At 46.5% G+C, this 20,075-nt stretch overlaps 2 protein-coding genes across 3 annotated transcripts in view; both read left to right on the plus strand.

Moving 5' to 3' along the window:
- The window catches only part of LOC119449330 (UDP-GalNAc:beta-1,3-N-acetylgalactosaminyltransferase 2), a 43,620-nt gene that overhangs the window by 11,870 nt on the left and 11,675 nt on the right, over positions 1-20,075 (plus strand). The gene's annotated exons all lie outside the window — the stretch shown is intronic.
- LOC125944637 (uncharacterized) lies at positions 8,072-13,078 on the plus strand. The gene is made up of 2 exons (XM_049665176.1): positions 8,072-11,284; positions 11,481-13,078. The coding sequence occupies exons 1-2, from the start codon at positions 10,530-10,532 to the stop codon at positions 12,082-12,084; spliced, it is 1,359 nt and encodes a 452-aa protein (XP_049521133.1). The 5' UTR covers positions 8,072-10,529; the 3' UTR covers positions 12,085-13,078.

Genomic DNA, 20,075 nt, shown 5'->3' on the forward strand with positions numbered 1-20,075 from the left:
CAATAGGAACACCACAGGCGTTCTGGATTGGAACTGCCCCGTTTTCTTCGATGAGCTCCCGCACAGCTACAAACAAATCAGCATGTGGCACTGAATAGAACAGGTCCTCGACGTCTAAGGAGAACGCCGTGTTGGCAAAGGGCTGTTTTTCACGCAGAAAGTTCACCACACAGTCCGATGAAGTGGCAGAAAACGGATCAGCTACAACGAGTGTTTTTAGCCAGCGTTGCAAGCAAAGGCCTACGGACTGCTGCCAGGTTCCATTCTCCGTCATAATGGCTCTAAACAGGCAGTCCACCTTATGGGTCTTTGCTGCAAAGAAGACAGTCAGCTTGTCCATCTTCGTTTTCCGCTCTTCCTTTACTAGCTTGACCATGTTATGCTCACTGAGTAGCTTGATAGCCTTTGTCTTAAGTTTCGCGGGTTTGTGGGTTACCTTTTTAAAGTTCTTTGCAACTGCTTGCATAGCTTTTTCTGAGAAAAGTTTTCGGGGAAGGACAACAAACCCGCCTTCTTTATCAGCCTGTAGTAAGCTGAGGTTATGCTCACGAAAATAACAAACAACGGTGCGTAGTGAGCGTTGCCGCTTCTACGTGGCCTCTCACCAGAATGCAGAAGGGAATCCACACCTTCAGAAATGCAGCGTTCCTTTTCTTCCAATGACGCCTTGCTGGCAATACGATGAACCATTGCCAAGAGACGCGATGGGGGCACGGTTGGTTCCAAGCTAAACTTTGGTCCCTTTTCTAGTAACGAGTGAATATCAGGTGGCACTGTGGGCACTTGCAGGTATGTAACAGATCCACCAGATCGTCATGTGGTATGTACGACGCATGTGCGTTCTGGCTTCCCTGCGAACTTCTGTGTGGATGTTTTCATTAAACTTGTTGCTAGTCCCAGCGTGTGTCCGTCTACTTCTCTTCTGGTGTTTGCGTCCTGAAGGCTGGGTTTAATCGTTTCCACAAGTATGTACCAACAGGCCCAGCAACAGACTCTTTTACGATTTGTTTCTTCTACAATGGGCAAATAATGCAACAGAAGGTCCCCGAACTGATGTATGTGGACGACATCATACCTGCCGAGTCTCCCGGATTACCCGGGAGACTCCCGGATTTGGACCATTTCTTCCAGTTGTACCGTTGACAGGGAAATCTCCCTGAAATTGTAGTTGCGTCTCGTTTCTATCTGCGTCCAGCGCCTTGTCTGGCCACATTGGCAAATAGAATCCAACACTCCTATCTAGTTGGAAGTTCATCGTGCAAAACATTAAGAAAGTAGTAGAGAAACCCTATACATGCGCTATTTCGTTAACCACAGAGCCGTTCCTACGCTGACGGGGTTTTGGGTACCCTAGTGGCCCTAGTCTCATTGCTCATTAAGCTATAGGCACCATACAGTGAACAGACGGCGCGGCTGCGCAGCAGCGGTGCCTCAATGCTGAGCGCCGCATGTGGCGGGCGGCGCAAAACTGGGAAGGTGGGAAGACTGCGACATTTCGAAACTACTTATATACGTCTCCAAAAGCCGCACATGGATCCGCGATCCACCGTCTTTTCTTTTTCTTTTTTTTTTTTTTTTTTGTGCATGTGTGTACTTGTGTACGTGAAAGTGCAAGCATGGCCCTCTGTGATGTCGCAAATAGTTTTTGCGTGGTTCAGGCCTATTAAAGGAATAGACGAGTACTTTCATGGTGCAGCGTTAACCAGTGGAGACAAGCTCTACGCTGCTTTGCATGTTACCTCTGGGAAAGAAGTGGACGGCATGGACGTCCACGCGAAGTGCCGTTCCCAGCAGGGAAAGCAACTATATGAAATCATCCTTCACGTGAGTAAAGCCTACTGTTACACTAAAATTGAAGTCACTAAACTGGCACCCTGAAAACATTGTAGTTGACCGATTTTTAATCGACGCCTCACTGTTGGCAATGCATGCCTCATTTCGCTCTGGTGCGTTGTACGCCGTGGCCTATCATTTGATGCCCCTGTCACACTGTTACTTTACACTGTTACTTTAGATTGTCATACAGCTCGATCTGGACCGCGTGTAGCTACATGCTCACTCATAGGCTGTCGTCAGCACAGTCATGTCGAGTGAGTTAAACTAACTCGATTTGGATTGTTGGACGAATCGAAGTAAAATCGGAAGAAAAATCGCACCATGCGAAACCGCGCCTCTCAAGCGCCAGCTGCCAAAACGAGGATCGTCTATGAATTAGCGCTCGCCAGCACAAAATAAGCTTCCTTGGCATAAAATATTGCTCATCGCACATGCCCGTGCAATGCTCATCATACTGAATGCTAAGGTGACGGCAAGCAGTCTTCAAATCAGCACAGTCGTGCAAATTTCTTTACAAAGCATGCGCCGGTCGTACATATCCATATGTACTTCCTCGAATTGCAGCACGAATACTCTTGTCCGTAATATTTTACTGACGCTTCCAAGTCACACACTGGTGTGTCTTACGTGGCGGTCGGTCCATCCTTTTGGCTGCCGGAGTTCTACATCAAAACACAACCATCTTTACAGCGGATGCCTACGCCATCCTGGCGGCGGTTAAACACATCAAACGGTTAGACATACCCAAGGCAGTCATCTAAACTGACACTTTTTTAAGCATGTTGAAATGTTTAAGAACTCTGAGTAGGCACGGAAACCCCGTAATTATAGCTCTTTATTCCATTATTTGCACTGCGTATGCATCCAAGCAGCAAATTGTACTGTGCTGGGTGCCAGGGCACCGCGAGTTCGAAGGGAGTGAGTTGGCCGACAAGTTAGCCACATCTGTTCATACGGACGCTGCCACTTCGCCCATAGCCATCCCTGTAGTGGACCTAAAGCACTTTATCAAGAAAAAGGTCAGGGCCTAGTGGAAGCGTCTGTGGGACAGAGAAATAAGCAACAAACTACACACTATCAAGCCTCATCTCGCTCATTGGCCACCAGAATCGAAGACACGCTGTACACAGATTACACTTTGCAGACTAAGGATACGACACATGTACAGTACACGTGCATACTTATTGTCCGGTGGCGATCCGCCTATCTGTGATGAATGTGGTGAGCCACTCAGTGTACTTCATGTCCTCCTGCAATGCCGTGAACTGGAGCCTCAGAGGAAAATACATTTTCCATTACCATTACGGCAAAATCTTCCATTACATCCCTGTATGTTTTTGGGCAATGAACCTCTTGTTAAATATCAATCGCTTCTCACGTTTTTAAAGGATATAGGTATATAATTTCCGTGTTATCTATCCCGGTGACTGGTAGCACGGCTTCTCTGCAGAGGCTGCTGCTGCGGTATTTTATTAAATAAAGCACGTGCCTCCTGGTCTTTGTCTACAAAGGCCTTCGGTAGGCGTCGTGCTACTTTTATACTTTTAGTTTTAGCACCATGACCATTTCTCATCAATTAACGACCCACAGATCATTCCACACGTCACGGCCATAATTCTATTCGATATATATTTTACGTTTGTATACCGCGATTTGTTCTTAGGCCCCTCTACAGCCACATTGCATCCTGTCATCGGAACTCACTGATCATGGCAAACATACCATTCATTGTCTTGGCGCTCTTTGGCCACACTTGGCCCTTTCGCCACAAAACACCAAATATCATCATCATCATTAAATTTCTTTTAAATGTTCAGCAGCTGGCCATGGCCACTGGCGTCGCACAACGAGCTGTGAAACGCGCATGTGTAGCATTATTTACAAAACAAACCCTTCTCACAAATATGAAAGAAGCTGACTTGCTTTACTCTTCTCACAGCTGCGATCCATTTCTTTCGCCGTTCGATTTCGTAAGACTTGCCAGGAAACCTGGACATTATCCCGGGCTGGCCTTCGTGGTTGTGACAGTCCTTTACGCACCAGTATCGCCGGTTTCACTTGCCTTTTTTTTTTTTTTTCACCTCTGTCAATTGTGACGCTTGCCAATGAAGCACATGCCATTGCACTGTCGCAAGACGTATCCAAAAAAACTAGGGAGGCTGGTGAACAAAGCAAAACGGCTTCAACTGTGGCCAAAACGAAGTGTAGCGCGTGGGAAAGAATACGCATCAAGCTGGCTGAGCTATGGAGCCACCTTCCCAATACTGTCGCGTCGCTGCGGCACATGGTGCCAGAGCAGCCGCAAACTCGACTGCACGGTGCCAAACGCGAGTGAATGCATGAACGCGAGTGAATGCCGCGTTCCACAACTAGCAACACTAGACTCTCCATCGTTCTCCTTGGCGTCAACCGCAGGTCTACGGTCAGTCATGGTTGTAAAAGCAAGGAGCGCTAGTGCAAAAAGTATCCAAGCATTTTTAATGTAGTGCTCAGCCAAAGTGACGTTGAGAGCAATACAGAGTGCAAGCGGCAATTTACCATCGGGAAAAATATGAGGACGCAGTGCCGCTCGTCAGTGTGTCACTCGTATAAGACGCTGGGAAATGTCATCCTCGCAAAATGTGAAAATAAAATTTCTTACAATCAAAGATTATCTGAAGAATTTTTGAACACCCGCCGTGGTTGCTTAGTGGCTTTGGCATTGCGCTGCTAAGCATGAGTTCGCGGGATCAAATCTCGGCCGCGGCTGCTGCATTTTGTTTGGCGGCGGCTTGTTTTTAAGTTCCCAGTTCCGCCTTATAGCATGCCTGGCAGTCTTGGCACGAATTTTTGTTGAACGATGCCAGGGTAATATCTTTTTTCAGGTGGTCTTTGACTCTGACGAGTTGCTGCATTATTTGCTTGTAGAGATGTGGCAGACTCGCACTTCGTAACCTTTGAAAATCCTTGAAATCACTCGCTCACCCCTCGTGCCTAAGGAAGTGAAGCCCGCTTCTTTGTTGTGCTTGCTCTGGCAGGAAGGTTAGCAGCACGCCTTTTTTCCATTGTTATAGGCTGGTTGGGATAGCCATTGTCGAGGAAGTCTTCAGCTCACGTTTTCGTGCGACAGCAGTGGAGCATAAAAGCGTAATGCGAAATATATAGGTGAAACTGAGAACTTAAAAAAAAAGGATACAACAGCGCCGCAATGATGTAACCAAGTGGCACACTGTGTCAAACGCACTGCCAGAGCATCCCGAAAAAAACAGGACATGGTATTGATTGGAAATCGACTTTCTTTATCGAAAAGGAGAATAAATTATCATCCCGCTTGTTCCTTGAATCATTTTGCATATAATCTACGGCACACACGATTGACCGGACACGGGGACTCCCCCTGAGCTAAACGCATTACGCCATTCACCATATATATAATAAAGACCGTCATGGTACCTCGTTCACTGTGAACAAGGCACCCGTATTGGGTGCAAAAACGCCAAAAGACATTCTCGTTTTTCTTTTTGTTTTTCGGTTGGCGAGTGCTAGTTTTCTTCAACCATCTCGCAATTTTTATGCGTTATACACGGCATTTAGGTGTTTTTTCCCGGTATCCTCGGCAAACTATGCGAGGAACGTTGCTTATATTTCTTATGAAGCAATGTTGTGAGTGAAGAGCGATAAATGTTTATTCTGTGTAGGTTCATTACAGAGTTTGTAGAAAGTTACTCATTCAAGCATTGCAGGGTGACATACTGCCACAAATTTAAATGTTTTCCAGACTCGTAAAACAACTGCACGTTATAAGAACATGAAATTTTGTCAGAATATGTAGAATTTTGAGTGAGATACATTGCTAAACATTCACGTTCTTGCTTTAAATGGAATTACTGCAGATAATTACTAAACCTTTATTTTTCCATGTGCTTCTTGTGCATCATATGAGATTCGTAATTTGTTTTTCCGGTGTCCTCGGTGAGCTAAACAAGGCATCTTGTTTACATCTGGGGAAAGCTAGAGGCATGGTATGGGTAATGTGTAGGTGATGTTTCAAATGAGTAGGTTAAACGCGCCTTTTCCAGTAAATTACGTATGCAAGTGGTCTATAGCGTTATTAGTCTGTTTTACGAGCGGTGTTAAACTTATACTGCAACACTGGCATAATTACAACTGAGGTCTAATTTTGCAAACATAAGGGGAACAACACGCCAAGTTTATGTACGATGGTAAATGCGTGGTGATCAAACACAGTTTTGAAACATCGCAAGCAAGCATTTGAAAATATCACACTACTGTTACTGGAGCGACAGCTCCAGGTACAAACCCAGAAAACGCCTGGTTCCGTAAATCTGACCTTCAAGCTCAGTCAAGGTCAAACTGGGACTACCACTACCGGTGGCTGCTGCATAGGCCGCGTCGGCGCCCATATCTTGAAAGCGATCTGCGATGTGGACAAAGTGCGCCGAGTGCTGGTAGCTTCGTATGAGCTGTGCTATCGACACTTAGTTCGCGTTGAAGCGAGACGCAGCATGAAGGCCAATTCGCTCGCTGCTGCTACCGCGCCGAGCAACGTCTGTGTGTTGTCTTGCGGTGCAATTGCACATGCGGTAGCTGCTGACGGCACTCAGCAGCGTCTGTGTCCTTATTTCTCAAAGCAAGCAAAACTGTGCTATCGTTCGACAAACTTGGTTTAACCGTGTTGAATCACGGCAAATGTTTAGCCAGGTTTCCCAATGTCCCAAGAGAACTCTGTGTTTCATAAATTTTATACTTTGAAAGAATAAGCAGCATTTTAAATGCAATGTGTCGCGAAGTTCTAACGTTAGTGGCTCATTTAGAAGTGTTACGAATAATTCTCCCACAACTCTCTTCTTGCTTGATATATTAGGCTCGCCTGGTGTTCTCACTAAACTAAAAAAAGCAGCTTCTTTATGTTCGGTAACTGTAAGGACCAGGTAATGGGTGATGTATAGGTAAAGCCTAAAATAGATAGGTAAAGAAGAAATTCCCTATGAAAGTGCTCTAAAGCGTCATGAGCGTGTCTAACGAGCGGGGCAGAATTGAAACCGCTACCCTGGCACACAATGGTAAATGTTCTGGCGAAGTAACATGTGTGTTGATGAATTACTGGCTTTTTAAAAATTTATCCCAACACGAAGAGCTCCAAAACATTACACGTGGGCATCGTTTCAAACGGAACAGTCATATATGGGCAACGTTTTCAAGCATGCGATATAATTACAGGAAACTGAAACTTTTATTGCAACTGCTCAAAAGAAACAACTTCGCTGGAAATGGGGTAGTAATTCTCCAAGTTTGCACACATCTGCTGTCTTTTTTTCTTGTGAATTATCGCAAGTAATTTATGTGTATTTTGTTGCGTATGACCTTAACAATACTATTACGTTAACTAGCGATACATTCGTGCTGTAGACTTCAACACCAAGTAGAATTCTTTGTCTAATTATTAAAATTGTTTCTAGAAAATGTGCTTTTTTATTTTTGTGCGCCATACTGCTGCTTGGAACCCTTGGAACCCTTTATGGGTCTTTTGTGACATTGGTATCTGTCATGGACGCGATTAGGCCTAAGGCTTTGCGGAGCTGCCGGTCGCAAGTTCGAAGACGACCATGCCGTCACATTTAGCGGGTGCAAACGGATTCGCTAGTTTTACTATACTCACCCAAGCGGAGAAACCTCGTTCGAAATAGAAAGCTTATTTTGTTCAGATGGACTCAATATTTTGCGGGCGGAATAACAGAAATCTCAGGGAACCATAGAGCGCTTTGTTCATACGAGCATCGCCCACTTTCACGCTGGATCAGGACCGGAAAAATTCGGTCGAAGCGAATAACTTCATTCAAACGAACTGGATTTTTTTTTTTTTTTGCCTCATAAAGCATAAACGGGTGGTTCAGCATCGTGTCAGATGGCCGACGCTGCGGCGACCTCTACTGCCTTAATTCTAAGTGTTTGTGGAGTGCATTTGAGCGACTTTGCAGAACGAGTGAAGCCGCCTGGACTTGCTATTGCTGCCATCGTCCACATCCCTGCCTGCTGCCTCGGCCTCAAATTGCAGCGGAGGCCCCTCCCTGTTCGCGGCCCGATGCAGTAACACATGGCAGCCACAATGAGGGAGGCCCACCATCATACACTCCCACGAGGATGCGTCGGTGCGAGGTTCATCGTGCCGGCGCGCGCGCCGCTTCGAGAAAGTCCTGACCCGCTGTTCCCGGGTGGAAATTGCGGCGCGCATCTTGAGAGCAAGCCATCGTCAACCACTGTGACTGCTGCCACATGTGGGCGGCCGCCACACAGGACTGTGCTGCCTATAAACGTAGATTCGGACATTTCCTGCCGGAGTTTACCATCGCATCTGCCCAGATACTTTGTCAATGCCGTCGTTCCAGCGATTTTTCCGCCGTAGGGCAATATTTAAGGGTGGAGGGATGTGGGAACCCTCGGGTCCCATGACCGCCGCACGCGCAGCGAACGTCGTTGCAGACGCATGCGCGCCAGGGAGAGGGGAAACTTTCCTTCCGCGGGTGGCGCACGGGAATCGCAAGCGCAATCAGCACCACCGGGTGAGTCACGTGAGATCCCGCTGACATCGCCCGAGTCTCTTGCCTACCTTGGGTCTCCAGCAAGCAGCGATGGCGGAAGTCTCTGCTGCCGCTCCCGTATTCCTGCACGTGGTTAGTCAACTGCATTTTTGCCGCGGCAATGGCCGCGGCCGCCCGTATTCCCCAGTGTGTAAGTCGGAAGCCCTTCTTTACCTAGTGTATTATTCTCTTCGAGGGAACCCTCAGCGATGTCAACTATTGACCCTTTTCGTGGAGCAGTTTGTTTTAGAGAAACGAGATGGCGCTCACGGCGGTGCGCCATACCTCTCCTCAGCGACCGCGCACGAATACGAAACCATTACCGCTTGCACCTTGCTTCTGTGCGATCAGCTGTCGGAAATGCAACTGAGTTTTCGCTAACACACTGTGCTCCAATCATGCTAGATTGAATCATGTGGATTGAAGACGTGTGCAGTAGTTGGCTGCAAAAATAGTGACTGGCATGTTAAGGAATAGAATGAATCTGTGTGGCCAAGTTCGCGGACCGCTGCTGCAACTGTGTTACCGGCACTTCGTGATGTACAGCTTTCCTCGAGGATACAGAAATTTGCTCATCCGCCAGCCTTGTATCGCTAACCTTCAAAGAAAGGGCTTCATCCCCAGAACGTCGGCAAGAGTGAGTACCACTCGTTAAACACAGGGAGTAGCGCCGCTTCCTGTCATACTAAGTTTCGCGCACATTATCTCTACACATATGTCCCAAATGGCAGGAAAACTTACGCCCGCTCTATCGCCGACGTATCAGGAATAAGTGAATGGGCGCACACTTGAATATATGCGCACTGTATACGCACAATAAATGACAGACTACACCTATGGCGCACGAATGGTCGAAGCTGAATGTTTCGTGACGGTCCACAAGAGTAAGCGAGTTACTAGCTGTAATATACATTTGCTACAAGGTATTAAAATGTACAAAACAGCTATGTTTCGTGTCGTCCATCAAAGCTTCGTGTCGTCCACCTAGTCACCGTCTACGATATCTCCGAAAAGAGAGGTTTTCTAAGCCGCGCCGGCGTCATACACTTCCATTGTAAACAAGGAGGCAACGGAGGCAGTTGAGGCAAGCAATGGACGCGTCACCACGTGATCAAACATCGCAGCGCCCACGGGATCGCCGCGAAAAGGGTCAGTACATGGGTTGCACGTGACGTCAGTTCCGGCTTACAGAGCGAGCGAGCGCCATATTTAAGAACACGACGTCGGGCTACAGTCGGGCTGCCGCGTGCTGCGCGTGCTGCTTAACGTGCACGCGCTTTGCCCTTCGTACTTTGAAGAGCTCGTGGGACCTGACCCAGGGTGCGTTACCGAGCGAAAATTGAAATGTGCGATGGCATCGACCCCTACGAACTGCGCATCGATGAGGACGCTGCACCAAACATCGATCTGCTGCCTGCCGTGACACACGGCGACATCGTAAATTATTTGGTGCTTTCAACAAGCCACGTCACTCTGCAGCAGATGAAGGCCTACAAATCACTGGACGGCCACAACTACTTCACCAGCGGATGGGTAAAGAGCATAGCAGCAAAGCAGCTTGCATCACAGCATGTCATTGTTCTAAGCGAGGTTAGTTGACGCTTTTTCATGTTACGGCCGAAGTAAATGTGCATTTTTCCAACGTCGGGCTGCAGTTGTGCTCGTTTGTTTTCCTTTTGTGCGCTACGGTTTTGTTGCTTACGTTGGCCGCACGCGGCAACAATAGAAATGATCCAGTTGTCAGAAAAAAAAAAGCATAAATTGTGAGGATATGACCAGCGAAATATCGGCAACCTTAATTGAAAGCTAGAGCTGAACGCTCATTTATGGAGGCTACTTCTGAGCTTGCCTGAAACTTGTAATGCACAAGTCAAATCAAAATCATCTAGCTCCTGTAACATTTTAAGTTAGTGTGTTGATAAGGCAGCATGAAACCACACAGCCAGCTCTGTTGTTGTATTCAGCAAATCTAAGCTGTCATTTGCAAAACAGTACTTATTGAGATTTCAATCAACCTTTCAGGTCAACCACTCCCAGCGCCTACGAGAGTCACCGCTGAAAGTGTGAATTTTGGCCAGAACAGATGGCACTGTTACTACAGCTCATTGCACTTGCATGGCAGGTGCGGGTGAAGCGTGTTCGCACGTTGCCGCGACACTTTTCGCCATTGAAACTGCTGTAAGGCTGAGGGACTCTGTGACTTGCACAGAAAAGAAAAATCAATGGCTACCACCCCATATCCGAAATGCCGAATTCAAGAGGCTAAGGGAGATTGACTTCTCATTAGCGAAAATGAAGAAGAAGAAAATGGACAGCAATACAACCAGCAGTTATGCTGAAGAAGCCCCATCTCCACAACCAATCCCAGCTCCAACGAAGGCAGAGATTGAGCAGTGTTTTGCAGCGATAGCAAAAGCAGGAACCATGCCAGCGTTGTTCATGCTACATGAAGAACATAGCGCACTTTATGAGCCACCACAAGAGAAAGAACCCGTGATCCTCCGCAACCTTACGTGTGAAGAGGCCACCTCCGAGGATTTGTCTGCCCTGGTGTGCCGGGCTGAAGTGTTTTTAAAAGAAATGGTAATAACAGAAGAGATGGTGCAGCATGTGGAAGCCACAACAAGAGAGCAGTCCAAATGTGCCAAGTGGTTTGCATATAGAGCAGGCCGGGTAACTGCTTCTGTTATGAAGTGTGTGTGCAGCACAAGTCTGAGCCAGCCGGCAATTAGTTTATTGAAAAGAATATGTTACCCAGAGAACAACAAGTTTTCTTCTGCAGCGACAGAATGGGGACGTAAGCATGATGGCACTGCCATCTCCGCCTACCAGAAACAAGCAGCGCAACACCACACCAATATGACACTGATGTTGCGTCCTACCGGCCCCAGGCCGGCAGCTACGAGATGAACCTCAGACCAGTATCGCAGGCACAAAAAGAACGCAGTTTATTTCCAGCTCGGAAATATATGTAACTAAGGGAGAGAAGCAGGAAGAGAGAGAGAGAGAACAGACGCATGCGCAGAGGCGTCATCCGGCCCAGACTTGTTATCTGCAGCAACTGAGAAGAGTTGGTGTTTGTTTAAGTACAAAGTATCCCCACCTTGCTGCATCCCCAGATGCTTTTGTCAGCTGTTTGTGCTGTGGTGAAGGCATTGTTGAGGTCAAATGCCCCTACTCTCTGGCAGAGTCTGGGATAGAAGCTGCGTTAGGAAGCAAAGGTTTCTGCCTGGAGACTAGTACAGACGGACTTCGCCTGAAGAGAACTCATGGCTACTTTTATCAGGTGCAGACACAACTGGCAATGTGTTGTGCAAAGTATTGTGACTTTGTTGTTTGGACACCTCTTTCAATGCATATTGAAAGGATAATGGAAGACAATGCATTCTTTCATGGAATTGTGGGATCTGCAACGCAGTATTTCACACATGTTGTCCTACCGGAGATGTTTGCAGGGTATTTCACCCGAGAAGATGCACCGGAGGCTGGCACTAGCTCCCAAAAATCTGTCTACTGTTACTGTCAAGGCCCAGAGACAGGGAGAATGGTGGCATGTGATGGGGAACTCTGCCGATACAAATGGTTCCACTACACCTGCATTGGACTAAAGCGAGCACCGAAGCAGAAACTCTGGTTTTGTGCAGATTGCGAGCCACTAAGGAAAGCATAGGAGAATCGCAAAGGCAGGCGTTCAGGTTTTCAGTGGACAGAAACAATTACGAGCACTATCCATTGATTTGTCTCTCCACATGAATGTTCACCATCTTGCCTAAATTTATATGTTGCATTGTACACATCCGCACTGGGCTCAAGTGAGAAAGTGCTGCATATTACTTTGTGATCACACAAGCTTGTAGCATGTGTAAAGTATGAGAGATTAGAGAAAAATGATCTCTGGTATGACAGAAAAATTGATGATGAAAGCAAAATAACAAGGCATACAAAAAGCAAAAATACGTTTAATGCACAATGAAAGCATCATATATACAGGATAAAACTCTGTGTCACAAAAGAGAGAGCGCATTCCAAGTGCTTGCCGCGTGTCACGCAAGCCAGCAAAAGAACACGCCAGCTCCACGGCAACTTCAACAGAGGGGGAGAGTGCATACGTGGAGTGCTAGCTCATTTGTCAGTCAACTGCAAAAAAATATCGGCTTTTAATGCGCGCTTCATTTAATTTATATATGTACTGCCAGCGAATTGCAATTGAAGTCTTTGAAGAAAGAATAAAAACATCACACTAGTCTCTGAACTGTCATTATTAGGTTGTGGCTTCAAGTACATTTGTTTTTATCACTCACATCATGTGACGCACATCAAAGGATTCGAAAGTGATGTCATTTGGAAGTCTAATTTCTTCTGCACATTTTTATGTAATTAAACAGTGCAAGTAAACATGAAGAAATATTTTCTGCATGCAGTCAAAATGGCCAGAATTACGGACACACTTCAATGAATGCATGCAAGTACTGCCATCTGCAAACTAACACGAATGTTTTGCAAACTTAGCCACATGATTTTGGATTAGGAGGAACGACAGACTGGCAGAAATTAGTCAGTGCACAGCACACGACAGCAATCTTGTCGAGTGGAGTGAACTGGTGTCCCGCTTTGCGAGTCGCATACTCCAGTGGCAGGACTGACTTCATTATAACATACTTGTTCCTAACCAGGCCGATTACCCTTTCAATATGTATTCTAACATTGGCAAGTTTCCTTGTTGTCTCTACATCTACTGCCGAGAGTTGCCCTTTGTGAATGCAGGAATGTGCAGCCTTGCACAGTACAGACCTACAGTGTCCGCAATGTTAAAGCCTCGATCAGCCAACACCACGTCCCTTGTTACAAATGGTCAAGAATGCCACTGAATTCGGTAATGTGCTTGTCAAGGGTCCTTTCTCCCCAGCCCTCAGAAATAAAAGTGATCACCCCCTGGGGGGGCATATTCCTATGAGGTACTTGGCTGTGTTACTGCACTTGTACTGAGACCAAGTCTCACTCCTTGGCTTTAGAGATGACGGCCGCTAAGTTTGATCTCGAAGCAATCGAGTACTACAGCTACCTTTTCTCCGAAAGAATCGAGAAACGCCTGTGGCATTGTCCTTTTTATAGCATGCCTTGAGGGCCATGCTATTAGAGGCTGAAGTCTAGCAAATGCAACATGCAGCCATTTGTCGAATATTCGACTTACAGTTGATTCAGACACACTGAAACGGTAATCAAGGTCTTGGAATGGCAGATTCAACCTCAGCTTCATCAGGAACACCAAAAATTCCTCGAACTTTCCCAATGAGTTCTGCGGTGTGTGCTTGACAAACACCTGCACAAGGTTGAACACTGACAGAAGGACCGCAAAATTCGGAAGTCCTGTGTAAAAGGCCACCTTCTCGGGCTGTTCACGAAGGGATACCTCTGACATTACTGCAGACTGTTTCTGGCTTTTCAAAGTGGCCAACTCGCTGGTTACTTTCTGGTAGTCCTCTTGGAGCGCCTGGAGATCTTGGCACGTGAGGTCGGTTTGCACTTCAACTTCTGCAAAAGGTAATGGAAATGAGTCAGAAGTGGCCCATCAGCGTGAAGCCCAGGCATAGACATAGGACAGCCTCAAACAGCACGAAGTACAACAAGTACAGTAATTGGGATTTGTGGTGGATTTGGATTTGTAATAATTGTGAATTATTACATTGTGATTTGTGGTAAGGAAGAGATGCTATTTTCTGCAGCCCTTGTAAGGAGCACTACTCAGCATCTTTGGGTGAAGGTGAAAGGTAATTAAAGAGCGGAAAGAATAAGAATTCCGTAGTGAAGGGCTCAGGAAACATTTGACCACCTGGGTATCTTTAATGTTCACCCAATCTAAGTACACGGGCCTTTAGCATTTCGCCTCCCTCGAAATGCGGCCGGGATTCCATCCCGTGACCGTCGGATCCGCAGTCAACTGCCGTAACCACTTACCCGATTTGGACTACAGAATGGGGCCTAATGGAGAGGGCTCATCGCGCTCTGGTTCTGTGTCCATGGCAGGCAGCACGAGCGATGTTGCAGACTCCGTGGACGGTCTGCTCGCTGCGACAGTGCTTTTCCGTCGCTGTTCATGGCGGTGAAAACGCACGGTTGTTGCGGCAGTAGTCTGGTCACAACGGCCGTGGCCCAGTCGTAGACTCGATGCCCAGTCGGGGTTTGTGTCATCCATTAAATTTGCAGGTTTCCCTTTTGAAAGAGGACACATACATGTATATCGCACAGTTAAGCCACAGTTAACAATTTGAGGCACGTTTTTTCAAGGGGAAAAGCTAGTCTGAACGTCGCTATGAATCTCGGCAGTAATGGGAGAAGCGACGCAAGTGCGTCAGTAAACTTGTTAAACCTGGGCATAACTCGAAAATACCCTTACCTGTGATGAAGTGAAGACTGCAGACACGGACATATTTCTCGTTTTTCAAGTCTTCTCTGTGAATGCGCGCCAGCCAAGCGTTCCGGCGCTTTTCGGACAACAGCCGTGTTCTTGCGCACTGATTTGTGATAATTGCTGGCAAACTAAACATTCTAAGGCTTGGCTGTGCCTTGTCTTTAGAAGAACAAGCTCCACTTCTTGTTCTGCAGCCTAAAATAGCGCAAATCGTCATGTTGAAGTCAGAAACGCGTCCGCAGAACAGATCTCGCCGATGTGAACCTCCCCACTACGACTCCAAACAGCTGCAAGTGTTCTCAAACATGGCGGTTTCCGGTCCTCTCGTTCCCGGATGTGACGTCCGTGCAACCCATGTATAGCTAGCTGGCCTGCCCGGAGTGTTAGTTGCAGTCGTAATAAATGCTTTCCGAGTGTACACGTGGTTGTCGTCTATTATTTCCTCGAGCTTGTACCGGACCGCGGTTGATGCGCAGGCATGCGCCAACCGCGGGGCTAGGTGTGTCGAGGCAGGTAGCAGTGGGCATCCCCCCTATCCCGACAAGTGTTGAAATTAGATCATTGTGGCAGAACAAAATTTTATTTACTTTAAATGTGTTTAGATGATTAACACCACTTGCATTCACTTGCTAAATCGAGGGATTGCTTGAAGTACCAATTTGGGCTGTCATGTTTCAGTATGATTGCAGGATTGCAAGAACTGATCTGGTTCATTTCATTTCATTTCATTTTTATTTCCTTAAAGACCCCCGAGGGGGTATTACATAAGGGGTGGGGTTTATTATTTTTTTTTTACACAGATCAGTGCGATGATACATCTGTTATGCTATGCATGAAGCTTGATGGGCAGGTGATAGTGACGATGTTGCGAGAAAGGCCGTTCCACTCTTTTGCTGCTCTGGGAAAAAATGAAGCAGAAAATGTTTTAGTACGCGCACGTGGGCGAGAAACTTGTAGTGCATGACCAGTGCGATGAGATATGCGAGCTGCAGGGATAATGTAAGGAGGGCAATTGAGTGGTGAGTGAAAGAACTTGTGAAATAGAGAGAGTGTTGCAATGCCTGGCAAGCGAACAAGAATTCAGGATCGCCAGTCAGCCTCTAGAATCTGTAAAGGAATATGTTTATCTAGGTCAATTACTCACAGGGGACCCTGATCATGAGAAAGAAATTTACAGAAGAATAAAATTAGGTTGGAGTGCATACGGCAGGCATTGCCAAATCCTGACTGGGAGCTTACCACTGTCGTTGAAAAGAAAAGTGTACAATCATTGCATTCTACCGGTGCTAACATACGGGGCAGAAACTTGGAGGTTAACAAAGAAGCTCGAGAACAAGTTAAGGACCGCACAAAGAGCAATGGAACGAAAAATCTTAGGAGTAACGTTAAGAGACAGGAAGAGAGCGGTGTGGATCAGAGAACAAACGGGGGTAGACGATATTCTAGTTGACATTAAGCGGAAGAAATGGAGCTGGGCAGGCCATGTAATGCGTAGGATGGATAACCGGTGGACCATTAGGGTTACAGAATGGATACCAAGAGAAGGGAAGCGCAGTCGAGGACGGCAGAAAGTCAGGTGGGATGATGAGGTTAGGAAATTCGCAGGCGCAAGTTGGAATACGCTAGCGCAAGACAGGGGTAATTGGAGATCGCAGGGAGAGGCCTTCGTCCTGCAGTGGACATAAATATAGGCTGATGATGATGATGATGATGATGATGATGCAATGCGTCGGCGACAATACAAAGGTGATAAGTTACACTCGGCTTTGAGGAAAGAAGCACTGATTTCATATGAATACGAAGCATGAATGAATCTAGCAGCACGGTTTTGAACGGATTCTAGGGTATTAGTGAGGCCTACTTCGGGTGGGTTCCAGATGGGAGATGCGTATTCTAATTTAGCCCTGACTAATGATTTGTAAGCAAGTAGTTTAACGTGACTCGGAGCGTTACGCAAATGACGTTTCAAGAAGCCCAAAGTTCTGTTAGCAGATGACGTGACGTTAGCAATGTGTGTGTTCCAGGTCATATTGTTAGATAAGGTGACTCCAAGATATTTATAAGTGGTTACTGATTCAACGGGGACGTTAGCTATGTTATAAGTGAAGTGAAAGGGAAATTGACGACGAGTGAAGGAAATGAGTTTGCATTTAGTAGGGTTTAGGGACATTAGCCAGTCATCACACCATTTTACTATGTGGTCGAGATCTTGTTGTAGGATCGTATGGTCAGATGGGCTAGTAACGGTTCGGTAAATGACGCAGTCGTCAGCGAACATGCGGATATTAGAAGATACATGCAAAGGTAGGTCGTTAATGTATATTAGGAACAGAAGAGGACCGAGGACAGAGCCTTGAGGCACCCCTGATGACACTGGTAGTGGGCTGGATAATTTGTTATTTGTAAACACTACTTGTGAACGGTTAGACGAAAATTCTTTTATCCAATTTAGTACATTTGGGTGCAAGTTTAAGAAGGATAATTTTAAAATTAGGCGTTTATGGGGTACTTTATCAAAGGCTTTCGCGAAGTCAAGAAATAAGGAGTCGGTTTGCACGTTAACATCAAGGTTAGCATGAAGGTCATGAACATAGATGGCAAGCTGGGTTTCGCAAGAGAGACCCCTACGAAACCCATGTTGAGAATGGTGAAAGAAGTTTTGAGAGTCAAGGAAATTCATGATGTAAGAGTAAATGACGTGTTCCATGAGTTTGCAAGGTATGCTGGTCAGGGAGATTGGTCGGTAGTTCAGAGGTGAGTTTTTGTTACCGGATTTGAAGATGGGAACGACCTTTCCCACTTTCCAGTCATCTGGAATGATACCTGTAGAAAGAGATTGCGAAAATATTAAAACAAAATAAGCCGAAGCAACGTGCCCTATATTTTTCAGGAGTTTCGCGTTAATTTCGTCTAGTCCAGATGCCGATGACAACTTGATCTTTTCGACGAGGGATGAGATACCACCAACAGAGAAGCTGATTTCAGGCATGAAAGATGTGACATGACATGAAAACGTAGGTAAGGAAATGTCTACTTCCTTAGTGAAGACAGATGAAAAGGCCTTGTTAAAAGCATCGGGACATTAAGTGTCTGAAATAACCTCACCAGAGTCGTTAGTAAGAGTAGTAGAAGCTACTGCTTGGGGATTAATTATCTGCCAAAACTTGCGGGGGTTATTAGCTAACATATTAGGCAAATCGGTGTTAAAGAAAGCGAATTTGGCGTTACGGATTTCTGTGAGATAAGCTTTTTCAGCTGCATAATACTTTTCCCAGTTTTGGGTGCCCCCTTTAAGTTTGGCATTCCGGAATAAACGTTTTTTCTTGTTATCTAGGCGGTGCAAAGTTTTGTTAAACCATGGTTTTTGGCTGTTTACACGGATAGTAGTTGTAGGGATGAACATGTGTATTAGCTCGGTTAGTTTCTGCTTAAAAGTAAGCCAGTTTTCCTGAACAGAATGATGGTGAAAATTGGTCCTCATATGTTGATAGAAAGGTGCAAAGTTCATTATTTATGGCGTCATAATTACCCTTATCGTATAATGTTATTGTTTTCTTATGCGAGGGGTTGGCAGTAGGGACAAAACTGAAATCTACATGAATTACTTTATGGTCACTAATTTCTTGGAGATAGTTGGCAGTTGTGGCCATCCACTCGCGTCGTGCCATGGTGGCAGTGGAATGTTGTGCATGGAATGCACCTGGGTTCAGCACATGTCCAAATTTACGCAGCAGAACTAAGTCACCACCATGAATCCCTTGTTGGTGGCTGTGTTTTGACATACATCTCTCTACCAGAAAACGTGTCTTCATACTCAGTGCACTACTGCAACCATTGTTCTCCAGGTGCTGTCCTGCATCCCTGATTGCACATCAATGTGCCTCTTGCTCGCCATTTTCCTCCCACACTGTGATGAGCCACACAAGGAGAAAATGGCACTGTTAGCACCATTGCTACAGTGTATAGTGCAATTTTCAGTGTAGCAAATGTTGAAAACGTTGGTGCACATGAAAACACATATATATTGTAACGGATACGAAAGGCAGGTACAAAAAGAGAGAAGAGAATGAAGAGCTTGAGAGGCCGGACTGCACTACGGTCACGCTCCGATCATCGTCCATCTCCTGTAAATAGAACCATTTCTTCACAACTCTTCGTAACAGTTGCGGTGGAAGGTGCGGGGTAATTGACACCCGAAGACGGAGGCTGAACCACAAGTTCTTCGACAGAGCCGTCGCCTTGCTGGACTCCCACCGAATACACCGAAGTTGAATATGCCCTACGACGCAAACGAACAACGGCCCATTCTAACTGCTGCGCCAACCAGTTCCGTTCAACAACTGAGAGATGCGCATCCCTTCGCTGGAAGACTGGACGAAGATGTCGAGGAATGCCTCATCGATTATCACTGGGTGAGTGCCGCCAACAAGTGGAACAGTGCTTCTCAGCTTTCGAACGTCGTGTTCTTTCTAACGGATACTGCGTTGGTGTGGTTCGACAATCACGCGGAAACGTTAACAACATGGGGCAGATTTGTTTCGGAAATCAAAGAACGATTCGGCGACTCCGCAACGAAAAAGAAAAGGGCAGAACAGACGCTACTGCAACGCGCGCAAGTGCCAGGCGAAACCTGCACGACCTACATTGAGGCAGTAATAATACTGCGTAGGATGGTAGATTCTGGAATGGTCTGAGGAAGACCAAAGTCGGGCACATCCTAAAAGGAATTGCTGAGGATGTTTACAGTTTCCTAATAGCAAAAGACACTCTGGCTTCCGTCACCGACATCATTCGGCACTGTCGCACTTTCGAGCAACTGAAGACGAGGCGCGTCACGCCGAAGTTTGGCAGGCTAGCCAATGTGACGACAGTTGCAAGCGTAGAGAGCAACCAGCCCCTCGATCTTGCATTAACGATCCGACAAATATTTCGGGAAGAACTCAGCCTGCACGCGCAAGTGACACACCCAGGCACTCATAGCTTCCGCCTACCACCAGATTTCGAGCCAAACGTGGCATCCTTCTCCCCGTATCCTGCAGCGAGGGGCATTGAGGATTATGAACTCGTGCCTCGACAGCAGCCACGTCTCTACGACAGAGGCCCTACTTATGACACTCAGCCACAATGAGAACAGCCGCGTTTTTACCCCCGAGGCCCTGTGACTTCTGTCAGGCCGCGCCCAGAACAGCACCGACCTTACTACCACGACGTGACTTAAGACCGATATAACGAATTTCAGCGAGCAGCAGAGA

This window comes from Dermacentor silvarum, chromosome 4, assembly GCF_013339745.2.
Source record: "Dermacentor silvarum isolate Dsil-2018 chromosome 4, BIME_Dsil_1.4, whole genome shotgun sequence".
Classification (NCBI taxonomy): domain Eukaryota; kingdom Metazoa; phylum Arthropoda; class Arachnida; order Ixodida; family Ixodidae; genus Dermacentor; species Dermacentor silvarum.